The 17,312-nt window shown below is 47.3% G+C and overlaps 1 protein-coding gene across 1 annotated transcript in view; it reads left to right on the top strand.

Annotated features, from left to right (window-relative positions):
* The window catches only part of LOC147120779 (uncharacterized), a 108,264-nt gene that overhangs the window by 77,212 nt on the left and 13,740 nt on the right, over positions 1-17,312 (top strand). Inside the window, exon 4 of the mRNA XM_085978526.1 lies at positions 16,574-16,921. Within this exon, the coding sequence (XP_085834652.1) occupies positions 16,574-16,921 (348 nt within the window). The remainder of the gene's footprint in view (positions 1-16,573; positions 16,922-17,312) is intronic.

Below are 17,312 nucleotides of genomic sequence, written 5' to 3'. Positions count from 1 at the left end.
ACCTTCAACCACCACAACCATCTTCGTTTGTGCTAGGTATGACTCCAGCCAGTGGAGAGTTTTCCCCCCGATTCCCATTGACTTCAGTTTTACTTGGGCTCCTTGATACCAGACTCGGTCAAATGCTGCCTTGATGTCAAGGGCAGTCACTCTCACCTCACCTCTGGAATTCAGCTCCTTTGTCCATGGTTGGACCAAGGCTGTAATGAGGTTGGGAGTCGAGTGGTCCTTGCAGAACCCAAACTGGGCATCAGTGAGCACGTTATTGGTGAGTAATTGCCGCTTGATAGCACATGGGATTGGGGGTAATATACTGGCATGGATTGTAAATTGGTTAACAGACAGGAGACAGAGAGTAGGAATAAATGGGTCTCTTTTGGGGTGGCAGGCAGTGATTAGTGGGGTACCGCAGCGATCAGTGCTTGGGCCCCAGCTATTCACAATATATATCAATGATTTGGATGAGGGAACCAAATGTAATATTTCCAAGTTTGCTGACGACACAAAACTAGGTGGGATTGTGAGTTGTGAGGAGGATGCAAAGAGGCTTCAAGGCGATTTAGACAAGTTGAGTGAGTGGGCAAATACATGGCATTTGCAATATAACGTGGATAAATGTGAAGTTATCCACTTCGGTAGGACAAACAGAAAGGCAGAGTATTATTTAAATGGTGATAGATTGGGTAATGTTGATGTACAAAGGGACCTGGGTGTCCTTGTACACCAGTCACTGAAAGCAAACATGCAGGTGCAGCAAGCAGTTAGGAAGGCAAATGGTATGTTGGCTGTGGTGTATGTGCCTTTAAGAGCCCCAGGTGTGCGTAATGCCGGTAATTGCCACTTGGGCTATATAAGCCTGTGTATTGTGTATATCCTTTAGAACCCCCCCCAGACTTGCTTAGTAAATACCTATGAACCAACTCCTGTCTTCAGTGTCTTTATCTACACACGGACACTACAGTGGCGACGAGGATGGGATACGGACTTACCTGCAATTCGGCAGCACCTCAAGGACATCGATTCCTCCAGCGTCCAGAAGACTCAAGGAAGTAATAGAAACTGTGGTTTCACCAGCTGGCCAAGCTGGTGGCAGGTACTGCGCTAATCCTTCCTGGGCGTCAGGCTGGGGCTCCAGCGGCGGGCTCTACAGCTGAGACAGGCAGCGAAATCGGAGGCAAGCAATAACGGACTGGGAGGGTGCACTCGGGAGACGGCCGGCGCGGCAAGCAGGTCAGCGTTTAGACCTCCGTCGGGAACTAGTCTCCAACAGTGAATAAACGGAAACCACAGTAAAACAGCGTTGTTATCGGTAGCAGCGGCGGGAAAGCGCAGGAAACGCCATATCGTTGCTACAGAGAAAAAAAAAGCGCGGGAAGCGCCATATCTTTTTTGAAATGCCTAAGTCTGGCAATATTGATGCTTTTGATAACGAAACAGAGCCTAACTTTGGCAATATTGATGTTTTTGATAACAAGATAGAGGATTGGACCACATATGTAGAAAGAGTGGAGGTGTTTTGCACCGCAAATGGAATAGAAGATGAAAAAAAAGCTTCAGTGCTTCTGGATCTAATGGGCGCAGAAACATACAAGCTGTTACGCAACTTAATCACTCCAGCCGAACCGATGGACAAGAATTTTGAGGAGATTGTTGATACCCTACACTGCCAATTCGAGGCAGGACTGGCAGATTCTCTGCAAGACAAATTCATCTGCGATCCCCTAAGTGTAGAAACACAAAAAAAGGTATCTTCTGGAAAAGATTTAACACTGGACAAAGCTTTCAGTGCAATAGGAGCGGCAAAGATACAGCAAAGGCCAAAGGACTTCGGCACCCATGAAATGACACGGGGTTTCAAGAGATGTTATTGCTGCGGCAGATCCAACCTTGAACAGAGGGATTGCTGGTTCAAAGAAAAAGCATGCAGGCGATGCGGGAAGATGGGACACATTCCACGTGTATGCCGATCTGAAAATAAAAAATCCACTAACGGGAAGAGAAACAATAAGGAAAAGCACAGAAAGGTACAAATGATGACGGACAGTAGCTCCAAAGACCAGAAGAGCAATAGCGACTCCGGGAACAAGAGACTAAGCTCTCTCAAATTACATAATGTAATTGCCAATGAAGATTACCAGACCATTTGGGTTACCCTCATAATAGCAGGGTCCCCAGTTAAAATGGAGCTAGATACAGGATCAGCTCTAACCGTAATAAATCGACGAGATTACGAGAGGCTATTTTCGCATATACCTCTAAAAGACACATCCATTATCTTAAAAACATATACGGGGCAGAAAGTATACCCCAAAGGAAAAATAAAGGTGCCTGTGGTATACAACGGCAAAGAAATACAAAAGTTGTATTTATACATTCTACAAGATGGTGGTCCACCGTTGTTGGGACGTGAATGGATAAGGAAGATACGTTTAGACTGGCACTCCATTCAGGCACTGACGGTGACCAGTAAGGAAAAAAACAATGATGACATCATACCTGAACGATTAAAAGACATCTTGGCCAACGCCAAAGAAGTGTTTCAAGAGAAACTAGGAACCTTGAAAGGCATCACCGCCTCAATAAAAGTGGAAGATGCAGCAATTCCAAAAATTTTTAAGGCAAGACCGGTGCCATACGCAATACGTCCGGCAGTCAAGGCAGAGCTGGAGAATTTGGAAAAGGCAGGCGTATTATCCAAAATAGATTGGAGCGAATGGGCAACACCCATCGTTCCAGTCATGAAAAAAGCATTGAAAAATAACTCAGAGGAACAGGGAAAAATTCGCATCTGTGGGGACTTTAAGGTGACTGTAAACCCGGTCCTTCACATGGTACAGTATCCTCTTCCGAGGATAGAAGATATTTTCGCCTCACTATCCGGAGGAAAACGTTTCACAAAAATTGACTTGGCACAGGCATATCTACAGATGGAGGTTGAGGAGACCTCTAAAAAGTATCTCACAATAAACACACACAAAGGCCTGTACCAGTACAATCGACTGGTTTTTGGAGTAGCATCAGCTCCAGCTATCTGGCAAAGAGCTATGGAACAAGTCCTGCAAGGGATTCCGGGGACTCAGTGCTACCTAGACGACATCCTTATAACAGGAGAAAACGACAACGAGCACCTTGCCAATTTGGAGCAGGTGCTCACTAGGCTGAAAGAATGGGGCCTACGAGCAAATCGCCCCAAGTGCGAATTTTTCCAAAATCAGATATCATATTGTGGCCACATAATTAATAAGGAAGGGTTGCATAAGTCACCTGAAAAAATTGAAGCAGTTATAAAAGCCCCAGCACCTGAAAATGTTTCACAATTGAGGTCATTCCTGGGATTAATAAATTACGATCATAAATTTTTACCGAACTTATCAACTATTCTACACCCTCTTAATGATCTTCTACGCACAGGAGTGATTTGGAAATGGAACGAAGACTGTAAACGTGCCTTCCATAAATGTAAAGACTTAATCACATCCGAGAAAGTTTTGGCTCATTACAACCCATCACTACCAATCAGACTGGCGTGCGATGCATCCCCTTACGGTATAGGAGCGGTATTGTCCCATAGATTCCCTGATGGCTCGGAACGGCCGATAGCTTTTGCGTCACGCTCATTGAACTCAGCTGAGCATAACTATTCCCAGATAGACAGGGAAGCACTCAGCCTGGTATGGGGAGTGAAGAAATTCAACCATTACCTACACGGACAAAAATTTACCTTGCTGACTGACCATCAACCCCTCATCTCCATATTCAACCCTAAGAAAGGTGTCCCCATTATGACGGCACAAAGACTACAGAGGTGGTCCCTTTTTCTAGGGGCACACCAATACAACATTGAATACAAAGGGTCAAAACAGCATGGGAATGCTGACGGTTTATCGCGCCTGCCGTTGCCAACGATAGAAGAGGCACCTACAGTAGACCCAGTAGAGATATTCCACTCTACCATAGTGGAATGTCTACCGGTGACAAATTCTGCCATTGAAAGGGAGACAAGAAATGACCCTACTCTCTCACGGGTCTACGATTTAACAATGAAGGGATGGCCAGCACATGGCGAACCATTGTTGCCAGCATTCTCGCAAAGAAGAGAACAGCTGTCAGTGTGCCGAGGAACCTTGATGTGTGGATCCAGAGTGGTGATTCCACCCAAACTCCAGGATAAAGTGCTAAAGGAGCTTCACGAAGGGCATCTGGGTGGAGTGAAAATGAAGAACCTAGCTAGGGCGTTTGTATGGTGGCCAGGTATCGATGGAGACATCGAAGACATGACCAAGAGCTGCCTAGGATGCCAGAAGGTCCAAAATGCTCCACCACAGGCCCCTCTACATCCATGGGAGTGGCCCTCATCTCCCTGGCAAAGGGTGCACATCGACTTTGCTGGTCCATTTATGGACTCAATGTTCTTAATCGCAGTTGATGCACACTCCAAGTGGCCGGAGGTAATAAAGATGTCCTCCACCACCACGGAAAAAACCATCACAGTATTAAGGACCATATTTGCCAGGAATGGGCTGCCGGAACAGATATGTTCTGATAATGGACCGCAATTTGTGTCCGAAGAATTCAGAAAGTTCTTAAAGAACAATGGGGTAAAGCACTACACGTCCGCCCCATACCATCCCGCCACCAATGGATTGGCTGAAAGGTTTGTCCAGACCTTTAAGAAGGCCATAAAGGCCATGGGTAATGAAGACATAAAACTTCAGCACAAGGTGGATAACTTCTTATTTGCATATAGGAATGCAACACATATGGTTACAAACCAAACTCCTGCCATGATGTTCTACAATAGAAACCTAAGATGCCGGCTGGATTTGGTCAAGCCCAACATCCGAAGGGACGTGGAGAACCGGCAGTTTCAGGGCATGAATGAAAGGCCAACTAGGGCCTTCCAGATAGGCCAACCGGTTTTGGCCCGGGACTACCGTACCGAGAAATGGCAGCCTGGAACTATCTGCACACGACTAGGACCACTGATGTATACCGTGGACATCGGAGAAAGCATAATAAGGCGCCATGCTGACCAGATCATCAAGTCATCCGAAAAAGGACAACCTACACCACCACGCTATACATCTAACGATGAAGTAGAGATACCCATATCTACCTCCGATCCGGTGATACTGGAACCCGATGAACCCGACACTGGCCTTCAAGCCGAATCAGCCTTGCCAGAAGAACCTACTACACCACCAGAAACTACTACACCCCCGAGGCGTTATCCGGACCGAGTCAGGAAGCCTCCTGAGAGACTAACTTATAATTAATTAATACAGCAATGTATATTATTTTGCATATAACATGTAATTAATAATTACTTAAAATATGATGTACTAGTTAGCTAGAAGGGGAGGAATTGTGGCGTATGTGCCTTTAAGAGCCCCAGGTGTGCGTAATGCCGGTAATTGCCACTTGGCTATATAAGCCTGTGTATTGTGTATATCCTTTAGAACCCCCCCCAGACTTGCTTAGTAAATACCTATGAACCAACTCCTGTCTTCAGTGTCTTTATCTACACACGGACACTACATTGGCCTTCATTGCAAGAGGATTTGAGTACAGGAGCAAGGATGTCTTACTACAGTTATAAAGGGCCTTGGTGAGACCACACCTGGAGTACTGTGTGCAGTTTTGGTCTCCTTACCTAAGAAAGGATATACTTGCAGTAGAGGGAGTGCAGCGAAGATTCCCCAGACTGATTCCTGGGATGGCAGGACTGTCGTATGAGGAGAGATTGGGTCGACTAGGCCTGTATTCACTAGAGTTTAGAAGAATGAGAGGCTGGCTGCCTTTATTTCCTCTCCTATCCTCACTCCCTTTGGCTCACCAAAGGTGTCTGTGCTTCCCTGGGCTCGACCCTACGCTCTGGAATTGCCTCCCTCGACCTTTCTGCCTCTTTCTCCTTTTTTAGGACCCGCTTAAAACCCGTCTCTTTGACCAAGCTTTTGGTTAACGCTCTTAATACCTCCTTTGGCTTGCTGTCCATTTGTCCTTATACCTCTGTCAAGCACCTTGGATGTTTTTCGATATTAAAGGCTCTATATAAACACAAGCTGTTGACCTCTCCACCTTCGACCTCTGATACTGTTCCAAATGATTGCAACGTAAGCTTCAGAGTCAATATCTTAACTTCATCCTGGAAAATCTTTAACCTTCTTTTCTGAATATTGATTTTAGTAACCTCAGACTTTAGCTATATTCTCCCATTGTCTATGTGGTAGAGGGTGCCGGTGATGTGGGGTGGGTCTTTTAGTGTCAGAGGGCAGGAGAGGCGGGTTGGCATTTGGGGTGCAGAGCCGAGGGAAGATTTCCCCGTTCCTGTGCCTGGGCGTATTGAACCGCCTGGGCACAACGTGTAGAGAAAGATGGGTTGAGGAGGAGTGTAGGTCTGTAAGGAAGCCTGCCTGATGTTCCCTCCATTCATTTAATGGACAGGAGATTGGGTGGGTTCCCTCATGGGCGTGTGCTTCTCTCTCCCCTCGATTCAATATCCCAGGCATTGCAATACATCCAGGGGCAGAAACAGGGAGATCTATCTCCTTGGTCAGAAGACTCAGCTGTTGGTGGAGTTTGTGGCCTTGGTGATGGTCTGTCTTTCCCCTCTACGGGACAGGCTGATCTACTGTATCTACCCAGTATTTTCTATTTTAATCGTGGACCTGATCTACAGGCTTTTTGTGTCTTTCTTCTCAACTTGCTCAATTTTTTGCTTCCTCCCTCATGTGGGCCTCTCGCTCCTTTAACGATTCACGTGTTCTTCGTATCTTTAATGCTTTCTGTTAGATCCGTGTATTTTGATGTTGTGTGTCCTTCAATAACTAGACACGAGACAGCAGGGAACAATCAACAGGTGTTTACTAGATGAGCGTTACTCTAAAACTAAACGTACAGATCCCTACCCTGGGTTATATACAGGTGTGGTCACTGCCGGTACTACAGTATACAGGAGCTGTAAAAAGTAGTTCTCCCCTTAAAGGTATATACACTACAATTCCTCCCCTTTTAGATTAACAGTACATAACATTCATTTAACAATTAACACTTTTAACATGCACATTAACTGAAAAAAGTCCATTTATAAATTCAGTCTTTGGGGCGGCTTCCTGATCCTTTCTGGGTAGCGCCTTTCCTGAGTGTCTTGCTCTTGGTGCGGAGGCCCCCTGTCGTCAGTTGGTTCATCAGCTTCCGATGCTACTGTTTCTGGGGTAGATGCTACCTGTATGTCGGGTTCATCACCAGGTGCGCGAGACATGGGGTTGACTCGTTCCTGTGACTCCAGGATCTGGTCGACATGGCGTCTCACAATGTTCTCCCCAACATCCACTTTGTACATTAGTGGCCCCTGCCGTGTGCATATCGTTCCTGGTTGCCATTTCTCTGTTCGGTAGTCGCGGGCCAAGACTGGTTGTCCTACATTGAAGCTCCTTGTCGCCTTCTCATTGATGTGCTGGAATTGCTTACTCTCAACATCTCTTCGTACATTTTGTCTGAGCAAATCCAGACGAGATCTCAACCTTCGGTTAAAGAACATCATGGCCGGGGTCTGGTTGGTGACTGCATGTGTCACATTTCTGTAGGCTAACAGGAAATTGTCCACCTAATGCTGCAGTGGAATGTCGTCATCGCACATGGCCCTTACTGCTTTCTTAAAGGTTTGTACGAACCTCTCAGCCAATCCATTTGTGGCTGGATGATACGGGGCGGATGTGTAATGCCTTACCCCATTCCTTTTCATGAATCCTCGAAACTCTTCGGACACAAACTGTGGTCCGTTATCGGAGCAAATCTGCTCTGGAAAGCCGTTCCTGGCAAATATGGTCCGTAGGACTGCAATAGTTTTCTCCGTGGTGGTGGACGACATTTTGATCACCTCAGGCCATTTTGAGTGCGCATCCACGGCTATTAAAAACATTGAGTCCATGAATGGACCAGCAAAATCAATATGCACCCGTTGCCATGGAGATGAGGGCCACTCCCATGGGTGTAGAGGGGCATGTGGTGGTGCATTTTGGACCTTCTGGCATCCTGAGCAGCTCTTTGTCAGGTCCTCAATTTGCTGATCGATCCCCGGCCACCACACATAAGCCCAAGCAAGGCTTTTCATTTTCACCCCTCCCAGATGGCCTTCGTGAAGCTCATTGAGCACTCTCTCCCTTAACTTGGGTGGAATTACCACTCGGGATCCACACATCAAGGTCCCCTGGCATACTGACAGCTGTTCTCTTCTGGATGAGAATGCTGGCAACAGTGAGTCGCCATGTGTTGGCCATCCCTTCACCGTCAAGTCATATACCCGAGACAGTGTCGGGTCATTTCGGGTCTCCTTCTCTATATCAGCGTTAGTTACTGGCAAGCGTTCAATTATAGTCGAATAAAATATTTCAACAGGGTCCACTGCTGGTGCTTCCTCCGCAGTAGGCAGTGGCAGGCGTGATAGCCCATCAGCGTTTCCATGCTGTTTCATGCCCTTATACTCGATTTCATATTGGTTCGCCCCTAGAAAAAGGGACCATCTTTGTAGCCGTTGCGCAGTCATCACCGGAACGCCCTTCTTTGGATTAAAGATGGAGACAAGTTGTTGGTGGTCAGTCAGCAAGGTGAACTTCTGCCCGTGCAGATAGTCGTTGAACTTTTTCACTCCCCACACTAGGCTGAGGGCCTCCCTGTCAATCTGGGCGTAGTTACGCTCGGCTGAGGTTAGTGACCGAGACGCAAAGGCTACCGGCCTCTCCGAGCCGTCCGGGAACTTGTGCGACAGCACCGCTCCAATGCCATAGGGTGATGCATCACACGCCAACCGAATTGGTAGTGCTGGGTTGAAATGAGCCAACACCTCTTTTGATGTGATCAATTCTTTGCACTTCTGGAAAGCTCGTTTACATTTGTCATTCCACTTCCATGGTACCCCCGTTTGCAGTAGGGTGTTCAGTGGGTGTAGTACTGTAGACAAATTCGGCAAGAACTTATGGTAGTAGATCACCAGCCCAAGGAACGACCTCAGTTGTGACACATTTTCCGGTGCTGGAGCCTTGACTACTGCCTCAATCTTTTCAGGGGACTTATGTAACCCCTCTTCATCAATAACGTGGCCACAATACGAGATCTGCTTCTGGAAAAACTCGCATTTGTGGCGATTTGCTCGGAGCCCATATTCCTTCAATCTAGTGAGCACCTGCTCCAGGTTGGCAAGGTGAGCACTGTCATTTTCGCCCGTGACCAGGATGTTGTCCAAATAACACTGGGTCCCTGGAATCCCTTGCAGGACTTGATCCATTGCCCTTTGCCAAATAGCCGGAGCTGATGCTACCCCGAACACCAGCCGGTTTTATTGGTAGAGACCTTTATGAGTGTTGATCGTGAGGTACTGTTTCGAGGCTTCTTCTACCTCCATTTGCAGGTACGCCTGGGCCAGATCAATCTTAGTGAAGTGTTTCCCTCCAGATAGCGAGGCAAAAATATCTTCAATCTGCGGAAGCGGATATTGTACCATGTGAAGGACTGGGTTCACTGTCACCTTAAAGTCCCCACAGATGCGAACTTTCTTTGGTTCCCCAGGCGTATTACTCAACGACCTCTTCATTACAGGAACGATGGGTGTGGCCCACTCGCTCCAGTCCACTTTGGACAGTACTCCTGAATGTTCCAAACCTCCCAGCTCTGCTTCGACGGCTGGGCAGATCGCATAAGGCACCGGTCTGGCCTTAAAAAACTTTGGGCTTGCATTTTCCTCTATTTTCATCATCGCTGTTATGCCTTTTAGTGTTCCAAGTCCCTCCTGGAACACTTCTTGTGCGTCAGTTAGCATTTTTGACAGTCGTCTAGGTGTGGCGTCGTCATCCTTTTTGGCATCTACAGTCTGTGCTTGTATGGAATGCCAATCTAGCTGTATCTTCTGGATCCATTCACGTCCTAGTAGTGGTGGTCCTCCATCTGGCAATACATATAGGTCCATTTTTGGTGTTTCCTTGCCGTTATATATAACGTTCACCCTTATTTTTCCTTTGGGGTAGACTTTTTGCCCCGTGTATGTCTTCAAGACAATCTCTGTATCTCTCAAGGGTATATGTGAGAATAGCCACTTGTAGTCCCTTCGGTTTATGACTGCTAGGGCTGATCCTGTGTCCAATTCCATTTTCACTCCAGCTATCTTGAGCGTGACCCAGATAGTTTGGTGATCCTCCATTTTGATCAAATTATGTAGTTTCAGACAACCCAGCTCCTTACTTCCGGAGTCTGTATCACTTTTCTGTTCATCTGAACTACTCTCCGTCACCTTATGTACCTTCTTGTACTTCTCCTGTGGAGATTTCTTGCTGCTGGTTTTCTTTCCCGACCTGCAGACTCTTGCTATGTGTCCTACTTTTCCACACTGTCTGCACACTTTGTCCTTGAACCAGCAATCATTATGGTCGTGTGTTGTTCTGTCGCAGCGATCGCACTTCACTGTTCTGTATGACATTTCATTTGTGCCATATTCTTGCGGTCTCCGTTGTATCTCTGCAGCGCCCCGTGCGGCAGCTTCGTGTGATACTGCCATGCTGAAAGCCTTGTCCAGCGTAAGATCCTTTTCTGATAGAAGCCGTTTCTGGGTTCCTTCACTTTGAAGCCCACACACAAACTTGTCCCTTAAAGTATCTGCTAGTCCCGTTCCAAACTGGCAGTTTTTTGATAGCTTGCGCAGTTCCGTTAAATACTCAGCATTACTTTCATCTTTATGCTGGTTCCTTTTGTGAAACTTAAATCTTTCTGCTATCAGCAGCGGTGTGGGGTTTAAGTGGTCCTGTAGGATTGACACTATGTTTCCAAAATCCTTTTCCACTGGCTTCTCTGGGGTTACTAGGTTTCGCAGTAAGCCATACGTTTTTGCACCCATTGAATTCAACAATACCAGTGCTTTCCTCTCATCTGGCACTTCATTCGCCTTGCAGTACACTTCTATGCGTTCGACATATGTCGTCCAATCTTCGACTTCATTGTTGAACGCTGTGATACTGCCACTCTTCGGCATCCCTGGGTGTGGTTGACTGGCTCAAAATGGCGTTATCCCGCACTCTCCCTTCTTCTCGCGGCTCAAATTGGCATTTTCCCGCGCTCTCCCTTCTTCTCCGCTGCAGCTCAAAATGGCATTTTCCCGCGCTCTCCCTTCTTCTCCGCTGTGGCTCAAAATGGCGTTTCCCGCGCTCTCCCTTCTTCTCCACTGCGGCTGCTCAGCCCTTGAACACCGGCTGCGCTCTGCGCATTTTCCTTTCTTCCCTGCTGACGCTGCTCGTCCCTTGAACACCGGCTGCGCTCTGCGCATTTTCCTTTCTTCCCTGCTGACGCTGCTCGTCCCTTGAACACCGGCTGCGCTCTGCGCATTTTCCTTCGCACCTCTCTCTCTTCTCCCGTCGACGCCATTCGGTCCTGAACACCAGCTGCGCCCTGTGCGCTCTACCCTCTCTCTTCTCCCATCGACGCAGCTCAGTCCTGAACATCGGCTGCGCCCTGTGCGCTCTACCCTCTCTCTTCTCCCATCGACGCAGCTCAGTCCTGAACATCGGCTGCGCCCTGTGCGCTCTACCCTCTCTCTTCTCCCATCGACGCAGCTCAGTCCTGAACATCGGCTGCACCCTGTGCGCTCTACCCTCTCTCTTCTCCCGTCGACACTGCTCGGCCTTTTCTGTGCCATCGGTCGGCTCTAGCCGCCGCTGTCCGGGAAGGGTCTGCACCGTACCTGTTGCCAGCCCATTTCGCTGGACCACCGTGACTGGAGAACCAAGCCCAGCTCTCAACAGCCTCCCCTGTGATGCTCAAATCTCCGCTGGATGACTGGGCGGTTGCTCGTGGTCGACGCCTGTGCCTCTGGAATCGACCTTCTTCCACTGATCTCCAGGAGTGAATCCCTTGGAGGTGATGCAGAGTTGCAGGTAGGTTCGAATCTGCCTCGTCGCCATTGTTAGATCCGTGTATTTTGATGTTGTGTGTCCTTCAATAACTAGACACGAGACTGCAGGGAACAATCAACAGGTGTTTACTAGATGAGGGTTACTCTAAAACTAAACAGCACGGTGGCATAGTGGTTAGCACTGTTGCCTCACAGCGCCAGGGACCCGGGTTCGAATTCGGCCTCGGGTGACTGTCTGTGTGGAGTTTGCACATTCTCCCCGTGTTTGCGTGGGTTTTCTCCGGGTGCTCCGGTTTCCTCCCACAGTCCAAAGATGTGCGGGTTAGGTTGATTGGCTATGATAAATGGACCCTTAGTGTTAGGGGGATTAAATACGTGGGGTTACGGGGATAGGGTGGGATATGTGTTGGTGTAGGGGTTACAGGGATCGGGTGGGATATGTGTCGGTGCAGGCTCGATGGGCCGAAATGGCCTCTATCTGCACTGTGGGGTTTCTGTGATTTCTGTGATAAACGTACAGATCCCTACTCAGGGTTATACACAGGTGTGGTCACTGCCGGTACTACAGTATACAGGAGCTGTAAAAAGTAGTTCTCCCCTTAAAGGTACATACACTACACTTTCAACTTTTTTAATGCTTCTTCCGGTTGCCTAACTCAGATGATCTTTTTTACATCATCTAACAATCTTTTGCTTTTCATTTCAGCAGCTTACGGATCATTCAACCTATTAATGCCATTTTTGTGCTTGGAGTTTCTCCTCCTGTTCTGATTCTGTTGAAATGCTCGCTGATCTTTCAGCTCTCCGTTCTGAAGCAGGGCATTGCCTGAAATGTTGACCTTTCTTCGCGCTCTACAGATGCTGACTGACGGGCTGTACTTCCAACAACTTCTGTTTTTTTGTTTCAGATTTACAACATTGGGGCCCTGAAATTCTGTGGGGCTTCTTCCTGTTTCCTGCTATGACCTCAGTGGGAGATCGGCAGAAACCCCGTCACAATGTGCAGTCATTTACACCATTTCTCCATAGGTTACAGCGGAAACTGGTAGAACCCCATCAGAATTTCCAAGCCTTTTTATGAACATACGTTATAATGTTAGCTCCACAGATCTTGCGTTGTAATATAGTCGAGGCTATAGTCACGGGAAATTTGAAGAACACATCAAGTGACACAGAAGGGCCCAGCCTGCAGCACAATGTGTGTCAGTAAAGGAAGGTGCATCATGCAGCTTGGGTGTGTTGGAAGGAATTCGAGTAGAATCATAGAATGGTTACAGCACATTCGGCCCGTTGAGCCCGTGCCAGCTCTCGGCAAGAGCACTTCAGCTAGTCCCACTCCCCTGCCCTTTTCCCGTAGCCCTGCAATTTGTTTTCCTTCAGGTATTTATCCAATTCCATTTTGAAAGCCGTGATTGAGTCTGCCTCCACCACCCTTTCAGGCAGTGCATTCCAGATCCTAACCACTCGCTGTGTAAAAAAGTTTTTCCTCATGTTGCCTTTGGTTCTTCTGTCAATCACCTTAAATCTGTGTCCTCTGGTTCTCGACCCTTCCGCCAATGGGAACAGTTTCCCTCGATCAACTCTGTCTAGACCCCTCATGATTTTGAACACCTCTATCAAATCTCCTCTCAAACTTCTCTGCTCTGTGGAGAACAACCCCAGCTTCTCCAATCTGTCCACGTAACTGTAATCACTCATCCTTGGAACCATTCTTGTAAATCTTTTCTGCACCCTCTCTAAGGGTTTTACATCCTTCCTAAAGTGCATTGCCCAGAATACTCCAGTTGAGGTTGAACCAGTGTTTTATAAAAGTTCATCATAACTTCCTTGCTATTGTACTCTATGGGCTGGATTTTCATTGAGAAGTCGGGAGGAGGCGGGACTACAACTTTTGGGGTTGTAGTCCCGCCTCCATTGAGTTCTAGCCAACCCACGTGATTTTAATTTGATTGACCTTGTTGAGCCCGCCCAGCGGGCTCAGCAGGCCAATTAAGGGCCACCCAGCAACAGGTGATATCACAGATTGATATTTCATCTGTCAAGACCTTTTGACAGATGAAATATCAGTGTTTCACAGCTTTTTGAAGCTGTCAAACACTGACAATCTGCACTCCAGGTTAATTCCTTCCTGTCAGGCTGCTTTAGAGATCTCCCAGGAACAGAAAGCTGAATGCTGCAATTTTTGACAGCTCACAGCCATTCTGCTTTCTGTGCCGGTGAGATGAGGAACTCCCAAGACCTGAAGGAAGGAAGGCTGTAAAGTTAAGTAAAGGTATGTAAAACTTATTTAAACACTTTACACACACTTACCTTTGCACTCATGCACACATCACTCACCTGAACACCGGACATTTCGACCCCTCCAAGCCCTTCATCCCGACGGTCCACCTCCTCTAACTTGGCGTGGTTGGGAGCTGTTGGGAATCCCACACTTCAACATTAAAAATAGGGATTAGGCTAAAAACTGCCTGTTAACTATCTGTTAACAGGCAGTTAATTGGCACTAATCCCTTCCCGCCTAGGGTAGGTGGGTCCCAGTGCATGGCGGGTACCCACCTCCTTTGAAACTGGCATGGAGGCGGGTTGGGTGCGGAATGGGTTCATGCCCCTGATTTCAGGATTTTAACCCCCCACACGCCTCCAATCCCGACTCCACGGCCCAATGAAAATCCTAGCCTATGACTCTATTTATGAAGCCCAGGATCCCGTAGCTTTTTTAACCGCTTTATCAACCTGCCTTGCACCTTCAATGATTTGTGCACATATACCCCCAGGTCTCTCTGTTCATGCACCCCTTTAAGATGGTACCCTTTAGTTTATATTGCCTCTCCTCATTCTTCCTATCAAAATGTATCACTTCGCACTTTTCTGCATTAAATTTCATCTTCCACCTGTCCGTCCATTCCACCAACCTGTCTATGTCTTCTTGAAGTCTATCACTATCCTACTTATGCCTACTTATGTGTGTGTACAGTAAGCATTCAAAGGGCTGTGAGGCTGTCGGAATGTTTGCTTGGGGCTGCCATGAAAGAATAGCAGGTTTTGAGGAAACCCCTTGGGGTGGATCTTGACTTTGTGCGATTGTGTAAACCGGGTGATCGTGAGTCGGGAGCACGTTCTACATCTCTCCCGGTTTTTATTTCTATTGGGATCAATAATCGGGAGAGATGTAGAACGGGCTGCCGACTCGCGATCACCCGTTTTACACAATCGCACAAAGTCAAGATCTACCCCCTTGTGGCAGACCTGGCTTAAGAACACAGCTCCTCATCTCGGCGGATTTCTTCAGATCGCTCTTACTGGTCGGTTAAGCGGCAAATGAACTTTAACAGAGATAAATGTGAGCTGAAGCACTTTGGTAGGAAAAATAGAAACATCACCCACACCTTAGACAATAAGAAACTGAATGGGGTGGAAGAGCAAAGGGATCTCGGGATACAAGTGAACAAATCATTAAAAGCAGCATCGCAGGTCAGCAAAGCAATTAATGCTAACAAGGCACGGGGATTTATTTCTAGGGGTATCAAATTCAAAAGTAGAGAAGTTACAATAAACTAGTATAGGACCTGGTCAGGCCACACTTGGAGAACTGCGCACAGTTCAGGTCTCCACACTATAAAAGGACACAGAAGCACTGGAGAAAGTGCGAAGAAGATTTACAAGGATAGTACCGGAACGGAGAGATTACAGCTAGCGGGAAAGATTGATAAGCTGGGGGCTTTTTTTCTTTAGGTGACCTGATAGAGGGCTTTAAAATTCTGAATGGGAAGGACAGGGTAGATGTGGAGAGATGTTTCCACTTGTGGGAGAATCCAAAACCAGGGGCCATAAATACAAGATAGTTACTAATAAATCCAATGGGGAAATGAGGAGGAATTTCTGTACTCAGAGGCTGGTTAGGATGTGGAACTCACTACCACAGGAAGTGGTTGAGGCGAATAGCTCAGTTACTTTTAAAAGGAAACTAGAGGAGTACATGAGAGAAAAGGGAGGAGAAAGATCTGCTGAAAGGCTGAGATGAGGTGGATAGAATGGGAGGAGTCTCGTGTGGAGTATAAAGACCAGCACAGACTAGTTGGGCCGAATGGCCAGTTTCTGGGCGGTATATTCGATGTCATTCGAGGTAATATTTGCTGACAATCTGCTGTAAGTTGGTAAGAGCAATCATCCTGTCAGTTAATTCCCGCCAGCCCATTGCACCAGTCTATTTAGGGAAGGGGCTCCAAGATGTGACAGAGGACGGAGTTCCTTCCCTCACTTTATCCAAGGTGAGTGTCAGTGCAGTCACAGTAATTCTGGCCCGGTGTGGTCAAGGAGCGACTGTTGTGCAGCAGCTTTGAAGCTTTAAAGCCCTTCCTTTATGCTGCAGGTGAGAATGCACCTATTTAAATGTCTGCTAGAGTTCTTTGAACAAGTGTCGGCTGTGAACGTTGTGTAAATGCTCCTTTAGAGAGTCCGTTCTGTGGGCAGGAACTTGCACTGAACGGATAATATACGCCGATCGCAGTGCAATCAGCAGATGCACTTGTATCACATCATCCACTCCCAAGGTGCTTGCAGACAGGGCTTCCATGCTATAAGGTTCAGTTAACCTTTAGCAGATCATTTTAAGCAGGAGCAGGTTTTATAAAATGTGGTGCTTCAAGTTGTATTATTTTTGGTTCTTTTAAATATTAACAGGTCCATTGGCTGATCCGGTCCTTATTCAGTATCCAACAGTCAGCAAGGTGCCAGAGGGTGAAACCATCCAGTTACAATGTGCCATGTACAATGCCAGTGTGAGTGACACTGATGTCCACTGGCACTACCAGCGACCTGGGAACAACAGCGAGTGGGTGATGAGCCAGTTTGTGAATGGCACCATTACCAGATCCCGGGGTTTCCCCGACCGTTTTCAACCTTCCAGGAACGTCACCAGTAACAGTTACATTCTGACCATCGTGAATGTGTCCCTCAGCGATACTGCTGCCTACAGCTGTGGTGTGTGGAGCTACATCTATGGAGCAGGGACCCAGCTCAATGTAACCGGTAAGTCAATGTTAGCTAACACTGGCAGGGTCTCAGTAACAGCACCGTATTGAGTGTAAGAACACGGAAGCTATGGGATGAGACAAGGCCATTTGGACACTGAGCCCTGCCCTTCCAACAGCAATGCCCAGTTTGTCCAGTCACAGACTCGCCTCCATTCATTTCCTGTAAGTTGGCAGATAACCACAGGGAACACTTGTAAAGAGATGTCCTCCCCACAGCAACTGCGCAAAAAAACTACCACAGGGAATTAGTCCAATGCTGTTCAATCTTAAAATAAAATAATGCAAATGTTGGAAATCCGAAATAAAACAGAAAATGCTAGAAATACATAACAGGCCGATGCCCATCTGTACAGAGAAAGGCTGGGCCCATGTTTTGGGCTTATAGC

The sequence above is a fragment of the Somniosus microcephalus genome, chromosome 3, assembly GCF_052327205.1.
Source record: "Somniosus microcephalus isolate GS21.2 chromosome 3, FLI_Smic_1.0, whole genome shotgun sequence".
Lineage (NCBI taxonomy): Eukaryota > Metazoa > Chordata > Chondrichthyes > Squaliformes > Somniosidae > Somniosus > Somniosus microcephalus.
The sequence above is the reverse complement of the archived record's forward strand: the minus strand, read 5'-3'. Positions and strand labels throughout refer to the sequence as shown.